Source organism: Bombus terrestris, chromosome 7 (assembly GCF_910591885.1).
Source record: "Bombus terrestris chromosome 7, iyBomTerr1.2, whole genome shotgun sequence".
NCBI classification, from domain to species: Eukaryota; Metazoa; Arthropoda; class Insecta; order Hymenoptera; family Apidae; genus Bombus; species Bombus terrestris.
In genome coordinates this window covers 23327211-23350517 of record NC_063275.1, presented here as the reverse complement: position 1 = coordinate 23350517, position 23307 = coordinate 23327211, and the positions used below count along the sequence as shown (strand labels likewise).

General features: G+C 32.7%; 5 protein-coding genes across 12 annotated transcripts in view; 2 read left to right on the top strand and 3 right to left on the bottom strand.

The window, feature by feature from the left end:
• LOC100650962 (F-actin-monooxygenase Mical) overlaps positions 1-7037 on the bottom strand; it is a 103559-nt gene extending 96522 nt beyond the window's left edge. The window contains exon 1 of the mRNA XM_020863677.2: positions 6696-7037. The gene's annotated coding sequence lies outside the window, so the exon portion shown is untranslated. The remainder of the gene's footprint in view (positions 1-6695) is intronic.
• Positions 7038-7196: 159 nt separating this feature from the next.
• LOC100651161 (STING ER exit protein) lies at positions 7197-8824 on the top strand. Its single transcript, XM_003396891.4, has 4 exons — positions 7197-7537; positions 7633-7789; positions 7954-8182; positions 8509-8824. Exons 1-4 carry the CDS (start codon positions 7417-7419, stop codon positions 8653-8655), a joined length of 654 nt encoding a protein of 217 aa, XP_003396939.1. The 5' UTR covers positions 7197-7416; the 3' UTR covers positions 8656-8824.
• LOC100650528 lies at positions 8815-19581 on the bottom strand. Of its 4 annotated transcripts, none has more exons than XM_048407483.1 (10): positions 19444-19581; positions 18121-18345; positions 17454-17651; positions 16604-16729; positions 12658-16397; positions 12159-12574; positions 11890-12081; positions 11270-11806; positions 10934-11191; positions 8815-10809 (listed from the first exon to the last, which is right to left on the bottom strand). In XM_048407483.1, exons 2-10 carry the CDS (start codon positions 18312-18314, stop codon positions 9736-9738), a joined length of 6735 nt encoding a protein of 2244 aa, XP_048263440.1. In that variant the 5' UTR covers positions 18315-18345; positions 19444-19581; the 3' UTR covers positions 8815-9735. The 4 variants fall into 4 exon arrangements, with proteins under 4 accessions (XP_048263440.1, XP_048263441.1, XP_020719339.2 ...); XM_048407484.1 differs by having other exon boundaries at positions 12159-12571; XM_020863680.2 differs by lacking the exon at positions 19444-19581 and adding an exon at positions 19192-19329.
• On the top strand, positions 19578-23075 carry LOC100650770 (cyclin-dependent kinase 9). Of its 4 annotated transcripts, XR_002307831.2 has the most exons (9): positions 19728-19924; positions 20015-20099; positions 20688-20778; positions 20850-21016; positions 21103-21344; positions 21421-21568; positions 21645-21915; positions 22016-22112; positions 22260-23075. XR_002307831.2 is itself a non-coding variant. In XM_048407487.1 (8 exons), exons 2-8 carry the CDS (start codon positions 19818-19820, stop codon positions 21951-21953), a joined length of 1149 nt encoding a protein of 382 aa, XP_048263444.1. In that variant the 5' UTR covers positions 19578-19715; positions 19785-19817; the 3' UTR covers positions 21954-23075. The 4 variants fall into 4 exon arrangements, 2 of the variants coding, with proteins under 2 accessions (XP_048263444.1, XP_020719340.1); XM_048407487.1 differs by adding an exon at positions 19578-19715 and having other exon boundaries at positions 19785-19924; positions 21645-23075; XM_020863681.2 differs by having other exon boundaries at positions 22016-23075.
• LOC100650646 (SPARC-related modular calcium-binding protein 2) overlaps positions 22586-23307 on the bottom strand; it is a 33857-nt gene continuing 33135 nt past the window's right edge. For both annotated transcript variants that reach the window (XM_048407486.1, XM_012310705.3), the window contains exon 10: positions 22586-23273. In XM_048407486.1, the coding sequence (XP_048263443.1) occupies positions 23185-23273 (89 nt within the window). In that variant the 3' untranslated portion in view covers positions 22586-23184. The remainder of the gene's footprint in view (positions 23274-23307) is intronic.

The following is a 23307-nucleotide window of genomic DNA, read 5'->3' as shown; positions in this document are numbered from 1 at the left end:
AAAATTAGATCATATGGCGGCTTTTCATTCTTATTGGAGAAATTTGTAATTTAATTTGATAGTCCACCTTTGATAATCCTTTATCACCTAATGACAAAATCCGCAATCACTTAGTTGCCAACCCAGAAGAAAAATTGATCCACCGTGGAGGATGATTAGTCGTGTGAATAAATACTAGCGAAAAGAATACAACGAATTTACTTTTGATTCTCTGATGTTCACGCTACTTGTTATCAACGAAGGACGAACAATTTCTATCGTTATAGTATTTTTTAAAACCAAATAATTTTAGTACGATAATAAACGATCGTGTATTGCATTCTAGAGTCATCTCTTGTAGAAAACCGAGAGACGTAACTTGTCTTTATCTCGTGTCGTTTTCATATCCCTTTCCATGCGATCTATCATCTCAGTCAACATCATCTTTTATCGTGTGACAAACGTATTCAAGATGGAAAGGGAAGATTGAAAAATGTAGAGAAAAAGGGCAGAAGAGAGAGAATCCAAAAGGGGGGACAATAAAAGGAGGAAAACATAAAACAGAAGAGAAAAAAAATCATTCGGGAATTTTGTCATTGTCACCTAATGACCAAATCTGCAATCAGTTGCCAATCCAATAGAAAACGAGTTTATGGATTTTGTCTTTTCCAACATTGGAAAGATATTTATCTTCGAAGGGAACGTCGAGATTTTCAGAATTTTCGGGGACGAATATCTAATATCATCAAACAATGCAATGGGGATATGTACGTTAATTAATATAATTAATAATTAATTTGCCAAGGTTCTGAGATACTCTGCTGCAAAATTTTTGTCTGAATCTACGCGAGTTACAATTAGACGGCTCGATAATAAGTTAGAATTATAAGGATAATTGAAAATGAGAAGCTTGTGTTATTTACCTTGTGTTACATATGTAAACTCAGAGGAAAATGAAGGAAAATGATATTTGTAATATCTGAGAGATACTTCGGGACTCTACAGTAATAATTAAGGGTTGAATGGAAACGTTAATTCGAATATTGGAAAGACACACGTAAATTTCGTTGTACTTTTCGTTGTAATTTTCTATTGTTATTTTACACCATTAGCTCGATATTGGAATTCCTTTGTCGACATAGATGTAAATTTAAACAATAACGAAAGGTTAAAGCTATCTCTAAGATTTAATTAAAAGATAAGACTTGAGCAATCGAGTATTTTTTTTCTTCTTAAAAAGTGAAACGTAACGCGAAGAATATTTATGGATTTTACTCGATCATTAAGATCAGAGTATATTAAGATACAAGATCAGGTCGAAATCATTACATGGTAAAAGTATGCGATCTTCGAGCGCGACCATTTAATCGGTAATTATTACTTTCACTTTTACTCGAATAAAACGATTCCATGTGTTTGAATCGGATATCAGAAAGCTCGGAAATTTCGTCGCTTAATTCTCATTCCCATCTATTATCTTTCGAAAATGAAATTCAGACGAGAAATAAATCGTTTTCCCTTTGCTCGTTTCGTTCCGCAGGATGGCAAAGTTTCTAATTCCTTCGATAAAATTAAATTTCAGAAACTCGTGAAAGATTCCAAACGATAATTTCCACAAACCTCAACCTTTAACTTTGATGTTTCTCTTGACAGAACAGGTTTCTAAAAACCGAATTTTAATAAGCATCTTATAATCGATATTTACCTTTCAATGAATAAAAATCCCCAAAGTACCTACTATCGTATCGCGAAATTATCTTCCTTTTCTCTGATAATTTCGATAAGATTCGATCGATATAAATTCTCAAATTGTTCGAATTAATCGAACAATTGTTCTCAGAAATTTTATCGTCCGGTGAACATCAGCCGATATTTCTTATATTGTCTTACCGAACTAAACCGAACAGGCTGATGCTACGTGCGATTAAAGCGTAACAGCATCGCTTCAAACATTTATGGTACTTGTGCTTTCCTAGGAAATTTCTTCCATTCGTGCACTCTTATCGTACGCGATGCAACGTATAAAAGAAGCAAGAACGCGAGACAGATAAATTCTTTTGCTCGCTGAATTAATTATATCGACCTAGATAACTCCAAGTACATCAAAGTTACGAGACACCGATATAAATATAAAAGTTGCATTTGTCGTGAATATTTAATAAGAACATAATGCATCGAGAATAACCGTCTTAATCGATAAACAGCTGCTAACAAACGTTTGTTTAACACGACGAATAATCGATTGTTTAAATACTCGTACGATCTTTACCAAATATACGCTAAATATCTTCTCTAAATTCTACGTACATGTTCTTTCATTTCATTCTACCGATACAGTCGCGATAAACGTGTCTCGCTACGGTGTTAATGAAATTTCCAAATGTAACGCACACAGCGTAGCCGCAAAACGTACGTACAAGCGACGTACAGATACCAAGTAAGTGTTATCCGTATGAAACTTAACTTTAAACTTTAACATTAAACTTCATTTCGTTACCGATAAAGCTGCCAACGCTTTTAAGCGTTTCGTTTGAAGTGTACTTTAACTAAAAAATAAGACAATTCAAATAAATAAAGGAAGAAACAAATTCACTTAACACTGGAACTACCACACCAGTGAAATTGACTGGTTTTACAATTTTATTTTCAAATTCCTATTTCGTGTTGTATTTTCTTTTTGCAACGATGTAATGACTTTCGCAACGATAACTAAAAGAATAGTATAACGAATTTTACTTTGTTTTCTATGTATTCAAAGTGAAAATAATTTTGTATCAAGGCTACTTGTACCAATGCCAGTCAAAATGATCGGTACTTGTCATAGTGTAAAAGGGTCCTGCAATCTGTTTATCGAACTCTAATTAACCAGTTTCCTCGTTTTCTACAACTTGCCACACGTTTTTACAATTTTTACCGCGTATCGTTCGATGCGATGATATCAGTTATCAGGAAAATTCCGGATCGATCGCTAGATGCTAACACTGGCAATAGCACAGCAGTCGAAATGACTGGTTCTACAATTTTATAAATGTGTTAATCCTCGTTTAGGGATTATGGTCTCGGATGGATTAAAAATACCAAAAATGTACTACGTAACATGGAATTGCTTCTGTAAGAAAGTAATAAATCGATAAATATACAAATATTCTATTATCAGGTATTTTTAAAGATCATCAATCATTTCCACTGGTTTTGGTAGAAATAGCTTCGTCTTAACTATCGGCGATTCTAGGCGTTGAATACCAGTTTTATTCGCGCTATTGTCGTATTTTTAAGTGTACGCTTTATCCTGAAACAATTTCCAGCAAGCAATCCTGGTTTTCTAGGACATCTATTGATTTGCACACGAAAGAACGTCGAGTGGAACTGATAAAACTGATGTCACACTCGACATACAAGTGCAAAGGGTTAAAGGAATCGTAAAAGAGCGTTGGAAAATTTCGCTATTTTTAACACGACGAAACGAAATCGCATGGATCGAGATAGAAGAACAGACGAGAACGACGAACCTGCTGCTAATTCATTTCAACTATTCACGTTATAGTACCACGCCAGAATAATTTACTTATAATTCTCAATGAGAATTGATTGTAAACTACTTGCAAATAAAAAAAAAAAAAAATAATCGATTTCTGTTCCGATAGGAACTGCAGGTTCCTCGCCTATTCCCTAAAGAGGAGCGAATCCGAACGATATTTACGCGCGTGGACGACGAGGCTTGAATTTTGTCGACCACGCGAAAAAGGACAAAGAGAGAGAAAGAGAGAGGCTTTTTATCTGCGACAAAGCGGTACGCACGACCCACACACGATACCGCTCAAGCTACCTACGTTACACAAATATAAAAATTGTTCGCACGAACGCGACAAGGAGCGTATGCCAATTCATAGGCTGCGCGCATGCTGGCTTATAAGGTCTGCTTTAACCCAGCACGTTCTTCCAATTTTGATATTTCAATCTTGTTTTTGTGTCTCGATAAACGAAAGGAACGGCAAGAATACCGAGAGACTGCTGTGACCATAGTGCTTCTTGTATCTGTTTAATCTTTCGTTTCGAACGGCAAAACGAATTTTAATGCTTCAAAACAATTTTCGGTGTAAGATTTTTAGCGCAACGAGATATCACCACAGCGAATACTGAAACTCTGAAAGGGTTAAGAATATCGAGAATATTCTATTTTAAGAGCATAGAGTCAGAATTGGAACGAGACGTAAATAATAATGATTATTAATAACATCTGCTTCGTCTTGTTGCCAAACATTTGAACAAGCTTGTGATATCTTTTTAACGTTAGAAAGATAGATCTCTAATATTCCATTGGATGGAAGATGACCGAAAGAATTCTTAGGTTTGGGAATTCTTGAAACAATTTGCTCGATCGAACGTTAGAGACAACATTTTTGTGACTTCGCGCTGTATAAACTGTATGGGTCGATGAACAAAATATGATTTCATCTACGAATTTCCTTCCTTTTATTTTTATTGGTAAACGTATCAAAGATTTGTAAGATTGTACAACGTAGCAGGGACGTTCATAAGTATCATAGATATTCAGATTTTTTTTTAAGTCTACAACTCCAGGCTAGACTTGACAAATGTCTAAAATCTTTCAAAAGTAAAGAGAGTAGGCTTAAATCCGAAGAATCAAGATTCTTTAAGAAATACGAGGAAATATATTTCTGTTTACCTACCGAATAATATATGTTTGACTATCGTACTCCAAAAATTATCGCAATATGGTCGACCAGCTAATCCTCTGCGCCCTTACAGTGAAACTATTTGAAATAAAGAAATTTTTGTTCGACGAGAAGAAAGTTATGATTCATCGCTATACGATATAATAAAAACTTTTATACAGAGAGAGTATCTCAAAATGTCAGCCAGGACAAAAACGGAAGATTGCGTAATGCTATATTAGCAAAAGCAAGAACTATTAGCAAACAATTGCAATTGTACAATTGCAGTTTTACAAGATACGGCAAACAGTACGTTGCTGTGGGATGAAAGATAAAACCGAGGTCTGTTCAGTTAGGCTAGTTTAGCTAAGCAGAAGTTCTTTCACTCTGGTCGCTGTCCTTCGAAGACAGTCAATACCGATAGATCGAGTGTCTTGATCATTGTGCGCAAGACGTGTGAATGCACTTTGTATTACATGCAAAAATAAATACAGCTTCGCTCTTAACTGTATTTTCATGGAAATCAAGCATATTTCATGCTGTTTATGTAAAATCACTAATATCGCACGAATGGAATTATTAGATTAGAAATGAATTCAATATAAATGAATTCTCTGTTTGACACAGAAGCCATTTTTTCAGTTACGAATAAAGATCGTTACGTAAGATCGAATCGAATTTGACCATTATTTCTTCCCGTGAAACTATTACAAATCAGTATAAATTACCTAATCAGAGCATTATGTGTTATTACGTGGCCATATTTGTGGATAAATATATATAATAATATACTACATGCATATAAGCATTATAATACATGTATAACTATATCTATAATAAAGTTATTGTAGAAAAGAATATATGATTTTAATGATATAACATAGTAACTATATATATATGTAGTTAACATATACTAATTATGACTATTTATATATAAATGTACATATATAACTTGCGTCTAACTACATAGTTATGTTACATTAACTCAAAACTATAGAAATGTGTTAACGTTATATTAACACACTGTATAGTTATTGCTAAATAATTTTCTGCAATCTATTCGTATAATTATTTTTAACTTTACGTCAATTTAATTCGTATTATTAATTGTAACTCGTATAACAATTACTATAAACAAAATTTTATTTCACATCTAACACGTAAAGTTATCATAGAGTATCATAAAAAATAATTAAATCGACATATCGAGATGGAACAAGCTTTACTCACGATTTCACTGCAAAACGCGAAATTCGTCCTCGCTGTTCGATATCCGATGTTGCGAAAAAATAACGAAGGAAAAGATTCAAAACCTCCATGACAGATACATACAGAAATGATTGTCAGTAACTACGACATGGCTGACTTGTCGTCAGCTGACAGATAAGCGATTACAAGATTTCCGACGCGATTCGATATTTGTCATAATTTAAGATATCTATTCTATCGTAGCTAATTTCATTCTACAGAGTCTCCTACGAGAATCTACTCTTATATCACAAAAAGATCTCAAATTGTATCATTGATAACGCATTACGTGTACTTTTAGGTTCTGCGTCGAGTGGCGTTACAAGGTAAACAAAGAAAGCGGCGTTCGATTCAGCGAAATTTACCACTCGTACCAATTGAACATTTCGCAAATCACGAAAGTCGATTCATAAAAATTCACTGGCTCGCAAAGCATTTACATATTAATACATAATACCGTGTGTATCGCGATATCCACTCTTCTTTCTCTCTCGCTTACATTCTCTGCCACGAGTCAATTTAATCTTCTCTCTGTAAATTCGATTGCGAGATACAAGAAAGAAATCGAAATCCACCAATGGGAGCCGGTGCGTATACAAAGCAGCTATCTATTTCTAACAAGTTGCGAAGGGGGCGCGGTCATAAATCTCATGTAAAATGAGGGGAAAAAAGTGCAAGTACGTGCAAGCTACTGCAGGAATGCAGAGAGAAAGAGAGAAAGAGAAGAGAGAGATGATGAGAAAGAGTTGTCGTATGAGGCTTTTGTGTATACGGGCGTGTATATATACTTACATATGTATGTATACGAAGGGCCGCTCTCTGCGTGCACCGCCAATCAAATCTAGAGTCACTGCACTTTTTTCCTTCGTAGCCTTTTCTTTCTCTGCTCTTTGTTCACATTACCGCGCGCGTACTGCTAATTGAAGATTTCGATTGCAGCTTGATCGTTCACCATATCACGCCGATTTCCCACTATATATTCACATTATACATACTCGGTTTACTTGACGAACGTCGCGCGATTCACTGTCTACATTGACATCTTGCGCTCGCTTTGACTGGCCTCCTTCGACTGCGCGTCGAACACCGTACTGCGATCGCGACCGAATACGGAGTGTGGAGTGAAATTCTCGATCACAGGAGTGGAGGCACTGGAAAATCCTCTTAGCTCATCCTGCGTGGTACACGATTTTCGCCGTCAGGTGTCACTAATCTCACGCATAGCTAGCACCATCTTAAGATTTCAAATAAAATGAAATTATAGCGTTGTTTTGGTAACTTAACTGGTCGTATTGTCGAGTCGTCGAGTCGAGTGGTCGATGTCAGTGTAAATAATAAATACATTGACTGTTGCACTTAATTACCATTGAATGTAATTACGTTCTACATACATATATTCTATCGATAATGTTGAAAGTTTGAAAGTGATCCAAACATTAACAAGAGTTTAGACAGAAATTGTCAATATGAAATGCTGTTAACCTATAAGTCGAACATATAATTTCAAGTGAAAATGCCGAAAGTAGTTTCAAGAAGTATAATATGTTCCGATACAAAAGATCAAGAAGAATATAGCGAAGAGAAACCGTTACATATTTATTATTGCTTATGTGGACAGATGACATTGATTTTAGGTTACGTTCACTTTGCTTATTAAATACATTATTCTTTATTTTGTTAAAAATCATAAGTAAAAGTACATAATAGATATTTTTACATATCTTTGCAGATTGTGCAATAGAAAAATTGCCTTTGAGGAAAAGGGATGGTGCACGAGTTATCGATGGAAGTAAACATGCTCACAAGATGACTTGCGAGCAAGATGAAATTGTATATTTAAAACGTTCCGAAGGAATTGAAAAACAATATCGACAAAAATGTAAAAAGTATGGCATAGTTCGTTTTACTTTCAAACATATTTTTCATTATCTCTTTTTATCACAAACTTAGAAACAATCTTGAAAATTAAAGAGTTAAATTAGTGATATTTACATTATGTTATTTTTATAAATTACGATGTTAATTTTAATATATGTATGTATCTTTATAGATGTGGTCTTTTTCTCTATTATAAACATGACCAAGCAACAAATGTTGTATTTATTGTAAAAGGTGCAGTAATCAAAAGTTCTGGTGAAGGTCCAATGACGGATATATATAATCAAGTAGCCATTGAAAAACCCAAGAAAATAATGGTAACAAAACACACAAAGAATATGGGAAAATTCAGTTCTGTTACTGTTTCTACGATTGATGAAGAAGAAGATGAAATTGAGGCAGTAAGTTACAGATTTTCTTATTATATATTTTTAGTCTTTACGTATAAATTGTTTTGCTAGAAAAAGACTATCATTGTTATTTGCAAAAAATTGCTATTTAGGTAAAAAAGCTTCTAAATTTCACTAAATAAATTGGAAGAAATTATGAAATGCTATAAGGAATCATTATGTTAGATTCTAATATTGTGCAGAATGAAAATACGCAATGCTACGCTATAAATCTAATATTTAGAGATAAAAAATTTATTAAAAATTCTACATATAAATTGGTTCTGTTCTTTCGTAAAAAGCAGTTTATATTCAAAACATATATTTTATATTTGCAGAGAGAAGTTGCTGATTCATATGCTAATAATGCACGAATAATAGAAAAACAATTAGAAAGAAAAGGAATGAATAAACGAAAAGCTATGCCACCCCCTGAAGCGGACCCGAAAAGAACGAGGCCACGAGGAACATTGTTAGATGTGTAAAACCTATTTATATTATTGTCATGTATATTTAGAGTTAAATATAAATACGTATTAAAAAAGTCAGAGTAGAATGTGGGAGAGATTGTATAAAAATTGTAATATCTATTATTTTTACTATTATACCAAATTTTATAAATAATGATTTAAAGAATTAAACGATTTAACATTATATCGAGTTATTTATTAACATTACATAAAAGTAAATATTTAAAATATATAAATGACTAGATATAAATATTGCATAGAAATGTACATTGCAAAATAGAGATATAAATTTAATAAATAAATACAATAACTACATATAATTCATTAATAAGGATCGTTGGAGGGTAAACGGAGTTCTACTTACAATAAGAATTAGTTGGTACAATGGCAACATTAAATGGTAAGAAAGAATTACTTTACATATATACTGCAACTAGTCAAATTAGTAAATAATTCTACAAAACAATTTTGGATCATATGGCTCTTTAATGTGGAAGAAAGAAAGGTCTATCTAAATATATTGTATAACTGGCCATGATACATCTACATTCTATGAATATGCAGTGTGTAATACTATGACATATTAATGCGTACATTGGTTGAAAATCGGGTGGGACATTTAAGCTAGCTGCATTTATGATCGAAAGTGATATTGATTACCGATATTCTCTAGTTGCGTAATATTTTAATTGAATTTGAAAGACACTGAAAATTCTCTAAAACTCATATTTCCACACTGTCAGAGATCAAGATAATTGAAAAAACGAAATACAATAATTTTTAACTTGCATATTCCTAGTGCCATATTTCATTTTACAGTTACCTTCAACATTACAACAAAATCATAGCACTTTTCTGTATACCTAATAAATGCATTTTAAATATATTTCCTTTGATAATTAATGTCAACTGCAACTTGCTTTAAATTAAAATTATATATAACTATTTTTTTTTTTTTTTTTTTTTTACACATAATACGATTTCGCGGTTGGAGTTATCACGTTTGCGATTAAAGACGATAGTTTTATATGTATAATCATTAAACTATTGGCGCTATGTACGTATAAAAACTTACATAGCAACCAATTCATAAATTTAAGTGTTAATTTGTGAAGATTTAATATCTGCCTTCTTAAGAATCGTAGGTTCGTCTTTTAAAAACGTTCCCGATCTAGAACCTACGGTTGGTTGTTTTGGAACTTCCCCATTATGGCACTTATTTTTAATTTTCTCATCAGAAGAGGTCTTTGTAGTAGTTGTCCTTTTATTAGTGACCGTAGGCTTATTTATCTTACTAGTGCCACATGATTTAGGGGAAGATCTTTTGCTAGGGCTCTCGGAGCTTTGTTGAGTCGGCACTCCTTCCTTTTTCTCTCTCATTATATTAGGATGATTAACTGTCGATTGTGTAATCGATCGCATTGTTACCGTTTTACACGATACGTTATTTAATGACTTACTTGGAATATCTGGAGTTTTTGCAGCGTCTAGAAGATTTCTTCGCAAATGGTAAGCACTAATAGCAGCTGCTCGGCTTCTACTAGCTGCGGTCGAACTCTCTAATGATCTTCGTGGTCTTCTTGTCGCTGTAAGCAGATTTTTTTGCTGCATCGGTGGTGAGCTTTTCTTCGCTGTTTTATCATAAGATTGTGCTTTATTTATTGTTTTCCCTAAAGTCGGTGAAAGTTTATTTGATGTGTTTGATTTGGGCGTTGTTGTTATTTCAGTCATAAGACTATCTGTGGACATCGAAGTGTCCATTTTAGTAGCCTTCTTCTTTACAGTTGTTGGCTTGTTCTTCGATTCTGCTAAAGAATCTACAGATAAGCCTATCTCCGTATTTTTTTGTTTAAAAGACGGAGATTCTGGACGCGTAATACCGCAACTTTTACTGATCGAATCATTTTTTGTATTAGTTCTGCTGGCATTCGACTCTGTTAAACTATCAGAAGAAAGTGCCTTTACATCTTTCTTTATAGGTAACTTTATCTTAGCTAATGGTTTTTTGTCGGTAGCCCGTTTCATTGCCGGACTAGATGTGCGAGATGAATCTGAAGATGAAATCATTATTTTTCGTCGTTGCTGTACCATGACCTTTTCTTGATGTACTGGTTGCGTAGTTTCTTTTGGAACTGATTTATTCCGAGGTTCCAAATATCTCGATTTTACCTAAAAGTTAATGTATGAATGATTTCGAAAAACATGAAATTTTTACAATTTTCTTAATCTGTTTACAAAATTATGTTTGAAATAAATTCTTTACCGTGATAGTATTCAAGTGATAGAAAATTACCTCTAATTTGTTAGGCCATGATTTTGGCCTATTATTTGTTGTATCTGTAGTGACTTGTTTATCATTTTGCATTTTACGTTCCAATGGATCACTTTTTGGTTTATTAAAAACTTTCTTCGGCTGTTGTTGTTGCTGTTGTTGAGCTACTGCCATTTGTTTTAGAGTTTTATGATTATGTTCAGATATAGCCATCTTCACACGCTTCAAATCCAAACTTCTGTTAGTAATAGTTGAGCGGCTTGATGCTGGCCTAGGTTCCTGTAAGAATAAATACATTAAAAAAAAGAAAACTTTTTTAGCAGTAAAAAGCGTTCAATTATAATTTGTATTATGTACTTTTATAAAGTTAGAGTGCCTTGACTGGCGTTTTGATGTTTCGTGAGGTAAAATTACAAGACAAGCCAATTCTTGAATTCTGCGTCGAAGCTCCAAGTCCATCTTCAACCACGTAGTGGTTCTGGCGGCTCGCGCCGCATCTCTAACCAAGCATTTCTCTACTCGACTTTGAATTTTTTTCAAAAAATCAACAAACAAAGGTCCCCACTTAATTTTGTCTTGAACCTCATCTTGTTGTGCTGAAGTTAACATTTTATTCAATTTTGAATAACTTTTACATGCTTGTTCAGGAGGTAAACGTTCGGCAGCTGCTAAGAAATTATCCTCCAGTCGACTGATATTCCATGTTAATTCTCGGCCAAGAGATTGGAAATTTTCGTTTCCCAGAACTCCTGAGAAATTATCCGACAGAAACTTCACTGAAGTTTCCAGCAAGTTTGAAACCATTCTAAACACTGGTTCAGCCCAACGAACATTTGGCAAAGTTGCGAGTAGCTTATCACAATCCATCATAGTTTGAAGCACGTTATCCGTGGACTGTTATTTGCGATAAATACAGAAAAGACAATTATTTAGATTTCAGGATAAATTACATGTCAAATAATTGATATAATACATACCATATGTACAATATGTTGATGATAACATTTTGCCATAAGTTCTTTCGGAAGCGTTGCAAATGCTTTACATGGCCATATTCGTACGAAATGTCTCGTAACCCAACGAAGAGATTTTCGATACACTTCGTCGAGGCCATAAGCTGCTGCCAGAGGCATACATTCTAATACACCAACAGCACATATTTGACAAGGCTGTAAATTAATATGAATGATCAACAAACAATTGCTAGTCGGGAATTTTGTTATGAAAGCAGATCTCATGAGCTTACTTTATGAAATAGATGGCAATATTTAACTTTAAGCGTATATCCAATAATTTCTTTAAGACCTTCCAAGCATAACATATCAGCTAACGTAGCTAACTCAACAATACTTATGGAATCTGGTATGTTGCTTTCTCCGCTGTATATGTGGCACAATGCAAAATGTACCGCATCGTAAGAATATCCTTGCAGAGAAATAACATTTCCTGCATTTTCGATCCACCCACCACTAAGGATCGCCGCAAAATATTGACATCGAGAACTCAATATACATTTATGAGCTCTTATACGACGTCCGGCTACGTCAATTGTAACATCTGGATTGATTTCTTCTAAGAACATTCTTAATAAATCTTCTCCCAATCTATTGTATGGTCTACTTCCTGCCAAACTAGATGTTTCAGTTTCTTCTGTACTTCCTTCTAAAAATGAAATAACAATTAATACTTTAACGGTTCGTAATCACTTTGATTGCACCTATGTTCTAATATAATAAATTACACACCAGCACCAGAACGACCCATGCTACTCTGCATACTGCTCAGATCAGATTCTGATATAATTCCTTCTCCATCATACTCCCCTGTTAAGTCCTCAAGCGGAGATTTCTGTTTAGATGGAAGGGAAGTACTCATGATTGAAGTAAATTTTCTAGGAAGTGGTCTAACGGATCCGTTAGTTCTAGACATTATTAATTTACTTTCGATCCAGGAAGTTTCTGGAATACTGTTGCACATACGATAGGTACTTTTATCTTCTTTTACAGTCAACATGTCCGTAGAATGGGAAACCACGGGTGTTTTATCCAAATCAGACAATCGAACGAAGTTGGATGTTGTTGTTTTCGTACTGTGTGCTGTAGTCTTTTCATTTTTTTTTGATGTTATATTATGATTATCATATTCTGTCTCTGGCTTTACATAATCTGAACTTTTCAATTCGCTTTCAATCTTTTTGATAGTTTCATTTAAAGACTTATGCGTTTCTGATATTTTACTACCTACAGCAGGAACTACTTGTGGTCGATTTATATTTGGCACTTCTCCGTTCAATAGTTCTGATAATTCATAGTCATGATTATCACTATCAGGGGATGGACCACTACCGCTACTAATATCAAATGTTTCACTTTTGCGTGTTTGTCCCTCAGTACTCTCTGTACATGTTTTCTCCCACGCCGAAGTTTCCGAATATTCATCTTCGTATGTCTTAGCATCGGTAGCATTAAGATTTTCCGTGATTCTTTCTGTTTTTAATTCCGTGTACTCATGTTCTTTCACACTGACACGAAGTTCTTCGTTGATCACTTCAACGTGAGAGTTCGGAGGTGTGTCTCTCACATCAAACTCAAAAACATCTTCTGAAGATGTGTCCATATTACTTGGACCGTTATTGCCTTCTTGAAGAAGTTTAGAATTTTTCTGGGTAACAGATTCTTGTTTTGCTGTGTCACTTAAAGAGTGACTCGAAGAACTAGGCTTTGCTCGTAACTTCTTTAAGTCTCCCCGATCTACGGACAGACTGTGTGCGCGTTTGTGTTCTTTCCTAAACATTAATTCTTTCGCAACATGCCCATTGTTGTTAACGCCTTGCGTTTTATCAACATTCCAGGAATGTCGTTTAAACGCCGGCCGTGATGAGGACAAAGTTCTCCTTCTTACCACCGGAGAATCAGATTCTATATACATGAAGACGCTCGGTTTCGCTTTTTCTCTGACACATTTCTGTTCACTCGATGATTGATCTTCTCTCGTCGTGATACTATTTTCGCTAGAATTAGTATCATCCAACTTTGTTTCTATCTGTTTGTCAGAGAATGCGGAAAAGCTTCTCCTATGTGAAGGTGGTACAATATTTTCTCTGTTCTTTGGTGGATCGCTTAAATCAATGAACATAGAAAAAATGTTTTTCTTGTCGCCGCTTTCATTAAACTTTTCAGGTTTGACAGTAGGTTCTTCTACTTCTATTTTCTTATTTTTTGGTGCATTACTTGTACCAGATATATCAACGTAAAATTCACAATAAGATTTACTACATCCATTCTGTTCTTTCTTATCTGTTGAATAACTTTGCTGCAGCGAAATAGGTTTGCGATCCATATCTTTCAAATTAACGAAAAATCCTAAGCTGCCATGCTTTTCATGACCACTTGTTTTCCTTACCGGTTTCTTTATGCATTCTGAATTTGAAAAACTTTGAGACATACCTGCATGAGAATTATTCGATAGTTTGGATTCATTTTTGTTACAGTCACTCATATCAACCACCCATGCAGTCATAGACGAAGACATTCTCGTGGGTCTCATCTTCACCTCGGGCTCGTTCATAATAACAGAGCCACCAGAAACGATCGGTGTCGATTCTGTTTTTCGGCGCACAGTGGGGCTATCGGTAGGCTTAGAATAGTCCGAAGTGCTAACTCCACCGGAAATAATAGGCATAGTTTCATCACACTTAGTCTTTTTTATCGTATCTGTTCTGCTATCTTTTTCTAGAATGCAACTTAATGTAACAGGTAAACTACTACTACAATTGCTCGAATCATTATCCAGTTCTGCATGATAATCCGTAACTACTTCATCGCTAGCACTTTTGGTTACCGGATAAATTACGTTAGTTTTACTTTGCAAAGAATTATTATTTTCTGATGGTGTCTGATTACTTTCATATTTTCCATTATCTCGTGGAAGATATGGTATTGTATGATACTGACTACTAGTTGGAATTTGAACATCAATTGGAAATTTATTTAATACGTTGCTTATCGGAATTGAAGATTCGTCCGGTGGATTAAAACATGAATCGCCATCAACACGATGTCCTGAATATTGAGGTATAGCATTCTGGAATACGAGATTACCTTGTCGTCGTTCATATTCCTGCCGTAGCACTGAAAGCTTTTCGTCGTTTGAGTCCAGCTCAAACGTATTCCTCCTAATAAGCGAAGGTCGTCGTGTATCATCCGTTTTATTTGTGTTTTTATCGTTCGTTTCTTCGATTGTTTCTTTTTTAGCCACTATTATCGCATTTGCGTTATCGTTATCGTTACTTATTCGTGTTACGACGTGTCGATCGTTATTTATATTTTTATTATTGTCAGGACAAGGAGAAGGATGCGCGCTTTCACCACTGTCCGCCTCCTTAATTTCTACGGCTAAAGATTCTTTATTTGTTTCAACGTTGATTTTGTCTTCTGACACTGAATCGGTTCTTCTTATTCTTCGCGTGTCCGTAAGTGGTTCTAGATATTCTGTAAGTTTCAACTCTTTTTCAAACTCTGCAATTCGTTCGTGTCCAGTTTGCAAATTAGTTGTCTTAAGAGGTGTGAACTTGTAATATTGCTCGTCGGCGAAATCGTTAGATGTACTTGCAGTGTATTTAGAAGAATAAGAAACATATGGATGTGATTTTTCATTGTATTTAGTTTTTACTACATTGCAAGTTGGAACTTCTATTTCATCATTGAGGGTTGATGCATCAATAAAGTAATAATTACTTGTATTACAGGAACTTTTTTGGTTGCGTGTATCGTGTGATACTTCGTGATTTGCATTTTCTGATGGAACATTTTCAGCTTGTGAATAACTGGAATGACATATTTTCTCGTCTTCCGATTTTTCCGTAGTTTCTTCCTTCACGCAACTCTGTTCTACATTGGTATTTAGAGAAGACGCATTACCAACATTAATAAATTCAAACGATTCATTTTCATCACTTCCACAGTCTGACTCGTAAAATGGATCGCTAAGTACTTGGTTTTCATATTGAAAAATTTCATCTGTATTTGACTTCGCCTTTTGAGCATTATCTGTAGATGAACTGGACGAATCTAATTGTGGTTGTTCTGCATCAAAAGAACAACTTGTTGCACTATTATCATTTGAACCACATTCCATTAATCCTGATTCTACCAGATTTTTTATATGGCTGTTATAATTATTAGTCAAATTATAGCGTTCATTTTTTGAAACTACTTTTTGATCTTTGTTGTGTACGCGTCTACTGGCGCGTATCTTATCCAAATCATCATTCCCAGAAGCATATTCTGTGACTTGTAGTTCCTCAAAATCAGTACTCGAATTTTCAGATGTAGTATTTTCGTGTGGACTTACAGAACCTGTTTCTAATCCAGAATCAGCCATATCGGATATAGTGGGACTTATATCCACAGTAGCATATTCTCTTACATTTCTTATACTTTCAATGCTTTTTGAATGACAGTCTGGTATTGTGCAATCCACATATCTTTGACATAAAGATAAATATTCATAAATATAATTACATATATAGTAAATTAATAAATAAATAAATATATATATATATGCTTTATCATTATTCAAATATAATTATTAAAAATAGTAGCATCTATTTTATATTAAAGTAGAAAATACATATATATATATATATATATAATATCAAAACTTTAAAATACTATAATTATAAATTGTAACCTTTTATTGATGTCTAAAACTTTATTATCAGACGGTGCATTCACAAGATTTGAGGTATAAGTACGCAAAATATGTTCTACCAATAATCGTTCTTCTTTCAAAAAGTTTGAATTGCCGTATAAAAGCCTGAAAATTTATAAAGCAATATTAACAAATATACAATACACATGGAAAGAGAGAAAGACATATCTAATATACATTGTTCTATCGTGTGCATTCTATGACATTTATTTCGAAAGTGAGAAATTAAGTGTTACATGCTGATTGTCGTAACATATACCATTAAATAGTATAATGTATATTTTATTGTACAGAGTAATATTTAAAGACACTAGATGTGTGTAGAAATAAAAACACAAGAAAATAAAGAGAATAACTTATTGTACAAATTTTATAGCATTATTAATAATGATTATCTATAACTTTTTAAATCATTGATTAAAGGGAACTTCGATTCAATTGCAGTATTACGAGATTACATCTAGATAACAATATATATAAAACACAATTTCTTGATGGTTGAAACAATATATGATATTTTATTAAAGAAATATTTTTAATACATAATTTACACAAAATGCATGCAAATAAACATTTTGTAATTTATATAAAAGAATACATGGAACTTCGAAAATGTTAATTCAGGAAAACTTGCATTTGTTTGAGTGATATAAAAAATAATATCTTAATTATTTCACATATTTAAAAATCTTAATGAATGTAATTTTCACAAATGTTCCTGAATTAAACAAGAGTCCATATTGTAGGTATAGCCTGCAATATGTAAATAATAAATATATAGTTCTCATAGATACTGCTTCTATATAAGTGATTAGAGATATGGCAGTACCTCACAAAGCCTTCTATATGATGAAAAATTTCCAGTTTATCAATGATGCAATCAATATGATTGTTAATGTATACAAAATAAGGCTTGAGAACCTTGTAAAAGTGTGGAGCTCTTGTTTTAACAATACATTGGTTTGTTCGTATTATATTATGTCCATGTACTATGTTAAGATCACAATACAAAGAGTCCGTAAATATGCTACAATAAAACACTCTATTCAGTTTATGTACTTATGAGCTTATATTTTGTACACATAAATTGCTTTATACAAATACATTCTCATTGGTTACAATTCAATAACAAATTATACAGACAATTTTTATACAGATGCAACAAATATGATATAATAAAATAAATCTTGCTAAAAGTAATTTCTAAATTAGAATTTTCAAATGTTCCATAATTTTGTACAATTTACTAGTTGTTCCAATACTCGATATTATACATATCAATTACATAAATTAAAATATATAGCACAAAGTAATTCACTGAAACTGCTCAATTATATCATGCAAGGATTTTTATGAAGATATTTATATTTGTTATCTCATGTATTATATGAAAACATTAACAAATAATATTAGCATTATTTTAAGTTAATTATTCGTTAAATTATTTTTTGTCTTAATTAATAATCTGTGAATTAGATAGGAAACTATTTATTTACCTCAAAATATTATCTTGCAGATCATTAAGACTTTTTGCAACAATTCGGCTCTTTTCTATATGTTGATGTTTTTTAAATGTTTCACTGGAAGGAGGTTCAGGCTTGACAGAAGCATAAAGTTGATGGCAACATAGCCATTGATGTATTCTGTCTAAATTTCCACTTTGACTGTTGTTGCCCCTGCCTCCAGCCATGGGACATGTTTAATCTTTCATACTTGTTCACCTTTAATCCATTAATGTTTTATGTAAAAAAGGTCAAACAAAGAGGCAAAGTAAATATAAACATAAACATTATTTAAAGTAGTAGTTGTATGTAAGAAAAAAATATTACATTAATATATCATATTTAATATTGTTATGATCATGCTTTCTGTGTACAAAAGTTTATTGTTTCTGTGTAATTTTTTTTATGATATTTGGCATTTTTTCAAGTAATAAAATTTAAAGTAAACAAGACAAAAGAAGTCAGCAAACAAAAAGGACATTAAATACTCTTCCCTTAATGTATGTATTGCTGACAAAGTACACAACAATTTCAAGGTCAATACAATGGATACTCCTTGCATAGCAATTACTAATCCTTTTACGGTATCTTCAATATTTAAATACTGGTTCTATTTCGTTACATATCCTGTATATGATACTTTAAAATCTATTGCGTATTCGATAATAAATTATTATATAACTTTCTGTCGGAAATATCTTTAAAATTGTGTGTACAACATTTAGTAGTAAAACATGTATCTCATAGTTAATTCTGTTTAACCTTAAATTTAATATGTAATCACATATGGATTGGTGAATGAAATATTTCGCTAAACATTTGAAACGCGAACCTAGTACCTGAAATAAAATTAAAATGTGAAAGCCAAAAATAAACGTGTAATCCTAGTACAGTTCAAAAGTAGGAATCCAAACATTCAACTGAAAAAAATTACGTTAGGGAGTGGAATGCCGCATAATCGATTAATTAATGAGAACACGTATAACAATTGATAAGATACAATAGAAAACGTGTCATTGCGAAATGATATGTTTTAAATTTTTGTAAAACATTGATCGAACACACCTTGTTAACTGTCATTTAGCGCATCTTCGTATGTACCCTAAGTACGACTTACTTTTAGATACTAAGAGTAACATATACTTGGTTAGCAAGTACGTTTGTATGCAGCATATGTATTTAAAGAAAATTCGAAATACATGAAAATATTTTAAATCAAGTGTCTTTTAAGCTTGAAGTATTATATCAAATATGTATTCTAGACAAGACTTTCTCAATAATTTATTGATCGTACTTCGTACATACATATGTACGTACCTCGCATTATTTCGGTTCTCGAACACCGGTCAGGATATATCATGATTACGCGATATTACGAGTCGTAATCTTCTCGCGCATTTTGTCCAACGCGTCCGCTGCGAAATTCGGCGGAGATCAACGATGCGATACTAACAAACGTTCGATTGTTTGTTGTTCAAAAGGCATAAATATGCGACGACCGTTCTTACTACGAAAGCGTGAGGCTATCTGCCGTCTAGTTCCGCCAGGTGGCGCGCGGATCGAGATCAATTTTTTTAGTTTGATGTTAGGTATACTAATATTCTGTCAAATATTTTGCGGTTAATCGCGTTCTTCACTACCATGTCATTTTGTTGCAGAAGTTCTACATATTTACTACATGAATATCGAAGATGAACACGAAAGAAAAAGAGAAATACATCGAAGAATTTGATTTTCCCCATTGCGACGAATCCTCGAAATATGAAAAAGTTGCGAAAATTGGCCAGGGCACCTTCGGGTAAGATTGATAGAAAATTTTCACTCACTTTTAGGTTATAATCGTATACGAATGAAAAATGTTTGTTATTTTTTCATGAACGTTCTGTAGGGAGGTGTTCAAGGCTAGGGATAAGAATTGTACTAAAAAATTCGTAGCTATGAAAAAAGTGTTGATGGACAATGAAAAGGAAGGGGTATGTATACATTCAAATATTTGATCGTTTAACGTATATCTTTCCATTTTTTTTCCATTTCGTCTATTTACACAAGTATATTAAATATTATACAGAACAATGTTTTATTATTATAGTATAAAAAGAATATTTTATTATAGTTTTAGTTCATTTTCTGTAAAGAATTTTATAATATTCTACAATTTACATGACAAAGAAATAGAAGAAATAATGACGAAAAAATATATTAAGTGAATCTTTGAAATTCCCTTTTATAGATACGTTAAACACTAACGTTAGAAAATAAAGATTGATAGTAAAAATGGATTGAAAAAAAGTTTCTAATGACACATTACATTATCTCAATATTGGTCCTTAACCCCTTAACCTGCAACTACGGGCATAGCCCGTAGTACGATTTTTTCGGCTTCTCGAAAATTGTCGAACGTAAATCATAGGTTAAGGGGTTAATAGGTTAAATTAAAATATGTAGTATATACCTTAATGAAAATTAATGAAAGATGTGCAAATATACAATCTAAGACGTCGTTTCAATTCTTTGCACATAAATGTAATAACATTACATTAATAATTTTTTTTTGTTTACAGTTCCCTATAACTGCTTTAAGAGAGATAAGGATACTGCAGTTATTGAAACATGAAAATGTAGTGAATTTAATAGAAATATGTAGGACTAGAGGTAGATATTTGATATTATTGTGTAATATAGATAATATATAAATAAATAATTCTGTGAAAATTTTATTTTAGCAACTCAATATAATCGTTATCGTTCTACATTCTATCTTGTATTTGACTTTTGTGAACATGACTTGGCTGGATTATTGTCAAATGTGAATGTCAAATTTAGCTTAGGAGAAATTAAAAAAGTTATGCAACAGTTGTTAAATGGTCTTTATTATATTCATAGCAATAAAGTAAGCACATTTAAATTGTATAATTAATGAAAAAAAAATTCTATATTGTAAGTAAGTATATATTAATTTCTACATCTTTTTAATAGATTTTACATAGAGATATGAAGGCTGCAAATGTTTTAATCACCAAAAATGGTATATTGAAATTAGCTGACTTTGGTTTAGCTCGTGCATTTAGTGCAAATAAAAATGGTCAGCCAAACCGTTATACAAACAGAGTTGTTACCCTTTGGTATAGACCACCTGAACTTTTGCTCGGTGATAGAAACTACGGTCCCCCTGTAGATTTATGGGGTGCAGGGTGTATTATGGCTGAAATGTGGACCAGGTTTGCATTTTTAAACGATACTTCTACTAATATTTATTAGTCTGTTGACATCCTTTTATGTTATTTAATTTTGTAGATCACCCATAATGCAGGGAAATACAGAGCAACAACAGCTCATATTGATTTCACAGTTGTGTGGTTCTATTACGACAGAGGTATGGCCTGGAGTAGAAAATTTAGAATTATTTAACAAAATGGACTTACCCAAAGGCCAAAAACGGAAGGTAATTACTATTTTCATTTTCAGTAAAATATGTAACATCTATAAACAATGTATTCAAAGTGAACATTCCTGCCCAGGTTAAGGACAGATTAAAACCATATTTAAAGGATCCTTATGCCTGTGACTTGTTGGATAGACTTTTAATTCTTGATCCATCTAAAAGATTCGATTCCGATTCTGCGTTAAATCATGACTTTTTCTGGACCGATCCGATGCCTTGTGATCTCAGCAAAATGTTAGCGCAACATACGCAGAGCATGTTCGAGTACCTAGCCCCACCAAGACGTCCTGGTCATATACGTCATCCACATCATCAAGTACCTGGAGGGCCAGCAAAACCTAGTTCTAGTATGGCTGATAGTGGTTACCAAGATCGTGTATTCTAGGATATATTTTGTTTATATAAGCATAGACTGCTCTTTATCGTTCATATTTTCTCATCTTTCAGAATTTTGATAAACCACATGATATCTGACTTCATCGATAATTATAAGATTTTAAGTTAAAATTGGGACTTTAATTTATGCAAACTATTGGAATAAGATGTAAGATTTTCTTATATTTATACACACACATATATATGTATATATATACTTATATATATATTTATATATACATTATACATATATATACATGTATATAAATTTTGTACAAATGGAAACAGTCTTCTGATTTAAGCCTTATATTTTCAGAACTGACAGCTTTCCTTCTGTTCAATTATTTATGTATTATATTTTAATCAATCCTTGATATTTATGAAGGAAAAGACGAAATTTTATACATATTCCTTATTTTAATTTTACAAATGAGGTCCATAATTGACAAGCGGAGTAAGACTTAATTCTTTTGACAACTAAGGGATTCAAATGTTATTGTATATTGGAATTTTTTAATATCCTTATTTAAATTTCACATAAATACAATAGGAAACAACACAAGGTAGTAATTACTGCCAGTAAATTATAGATAAAAATATTTTTTGGACTAAAAATAACTATTATATGGTACTTTTGAAGCATACCTTGTTAAAACAAAATTTATTTCAGCGAACAATTTTTAACTTTACAATGATTTATGAATCGATAGTGTCATATAGTTCATAATTATGGTAGAAATCTTAAAAGCTGTACGAATTAAATTTAATTAAACCTAAATTAAACAATTGTTTGTAGTACTCATGGAACAAAGAGCGAGACATTTAGCGAGTTTAATAACACATTCGGCAATTGTACATTCAATTTTACGTGTCTGCATCTATCTTTGTCATGAGAAAGCAGTACATAGCACTTAAACAAGAAAAAAATTTTTTAAATATGTACACGACTGTATGCCCGTAATACTTTGTTACTTTTTATTCTTATAACTATATATATCATCATTATGCTAAACTACACTATCGAATTATCAATATCTGTGAGGTACAGAAATATGATCCATATTAAAAATAAAATGATATGAGTGATATTTATCACCGGATATAAAAATACAAATAAAATTTTTTTAACACAGTAATTGGCTTTCTTTTGAAAGTTCCGTCGTTACGATCCACATGTTAGATGAATGATCACTACAACATATGGATAAAATGGCGAACACACATTCATATCACATATACTTCTAATCATCGTCGTTTTTAAGAAATTGATCCAACGGATTTGGGCCCGTTCTCTTGGGTTTACTCGTTGATGATTTTTCCGTACTTTCAGCTGAAATAATTCAATATTCACGAATTTAAGAGAA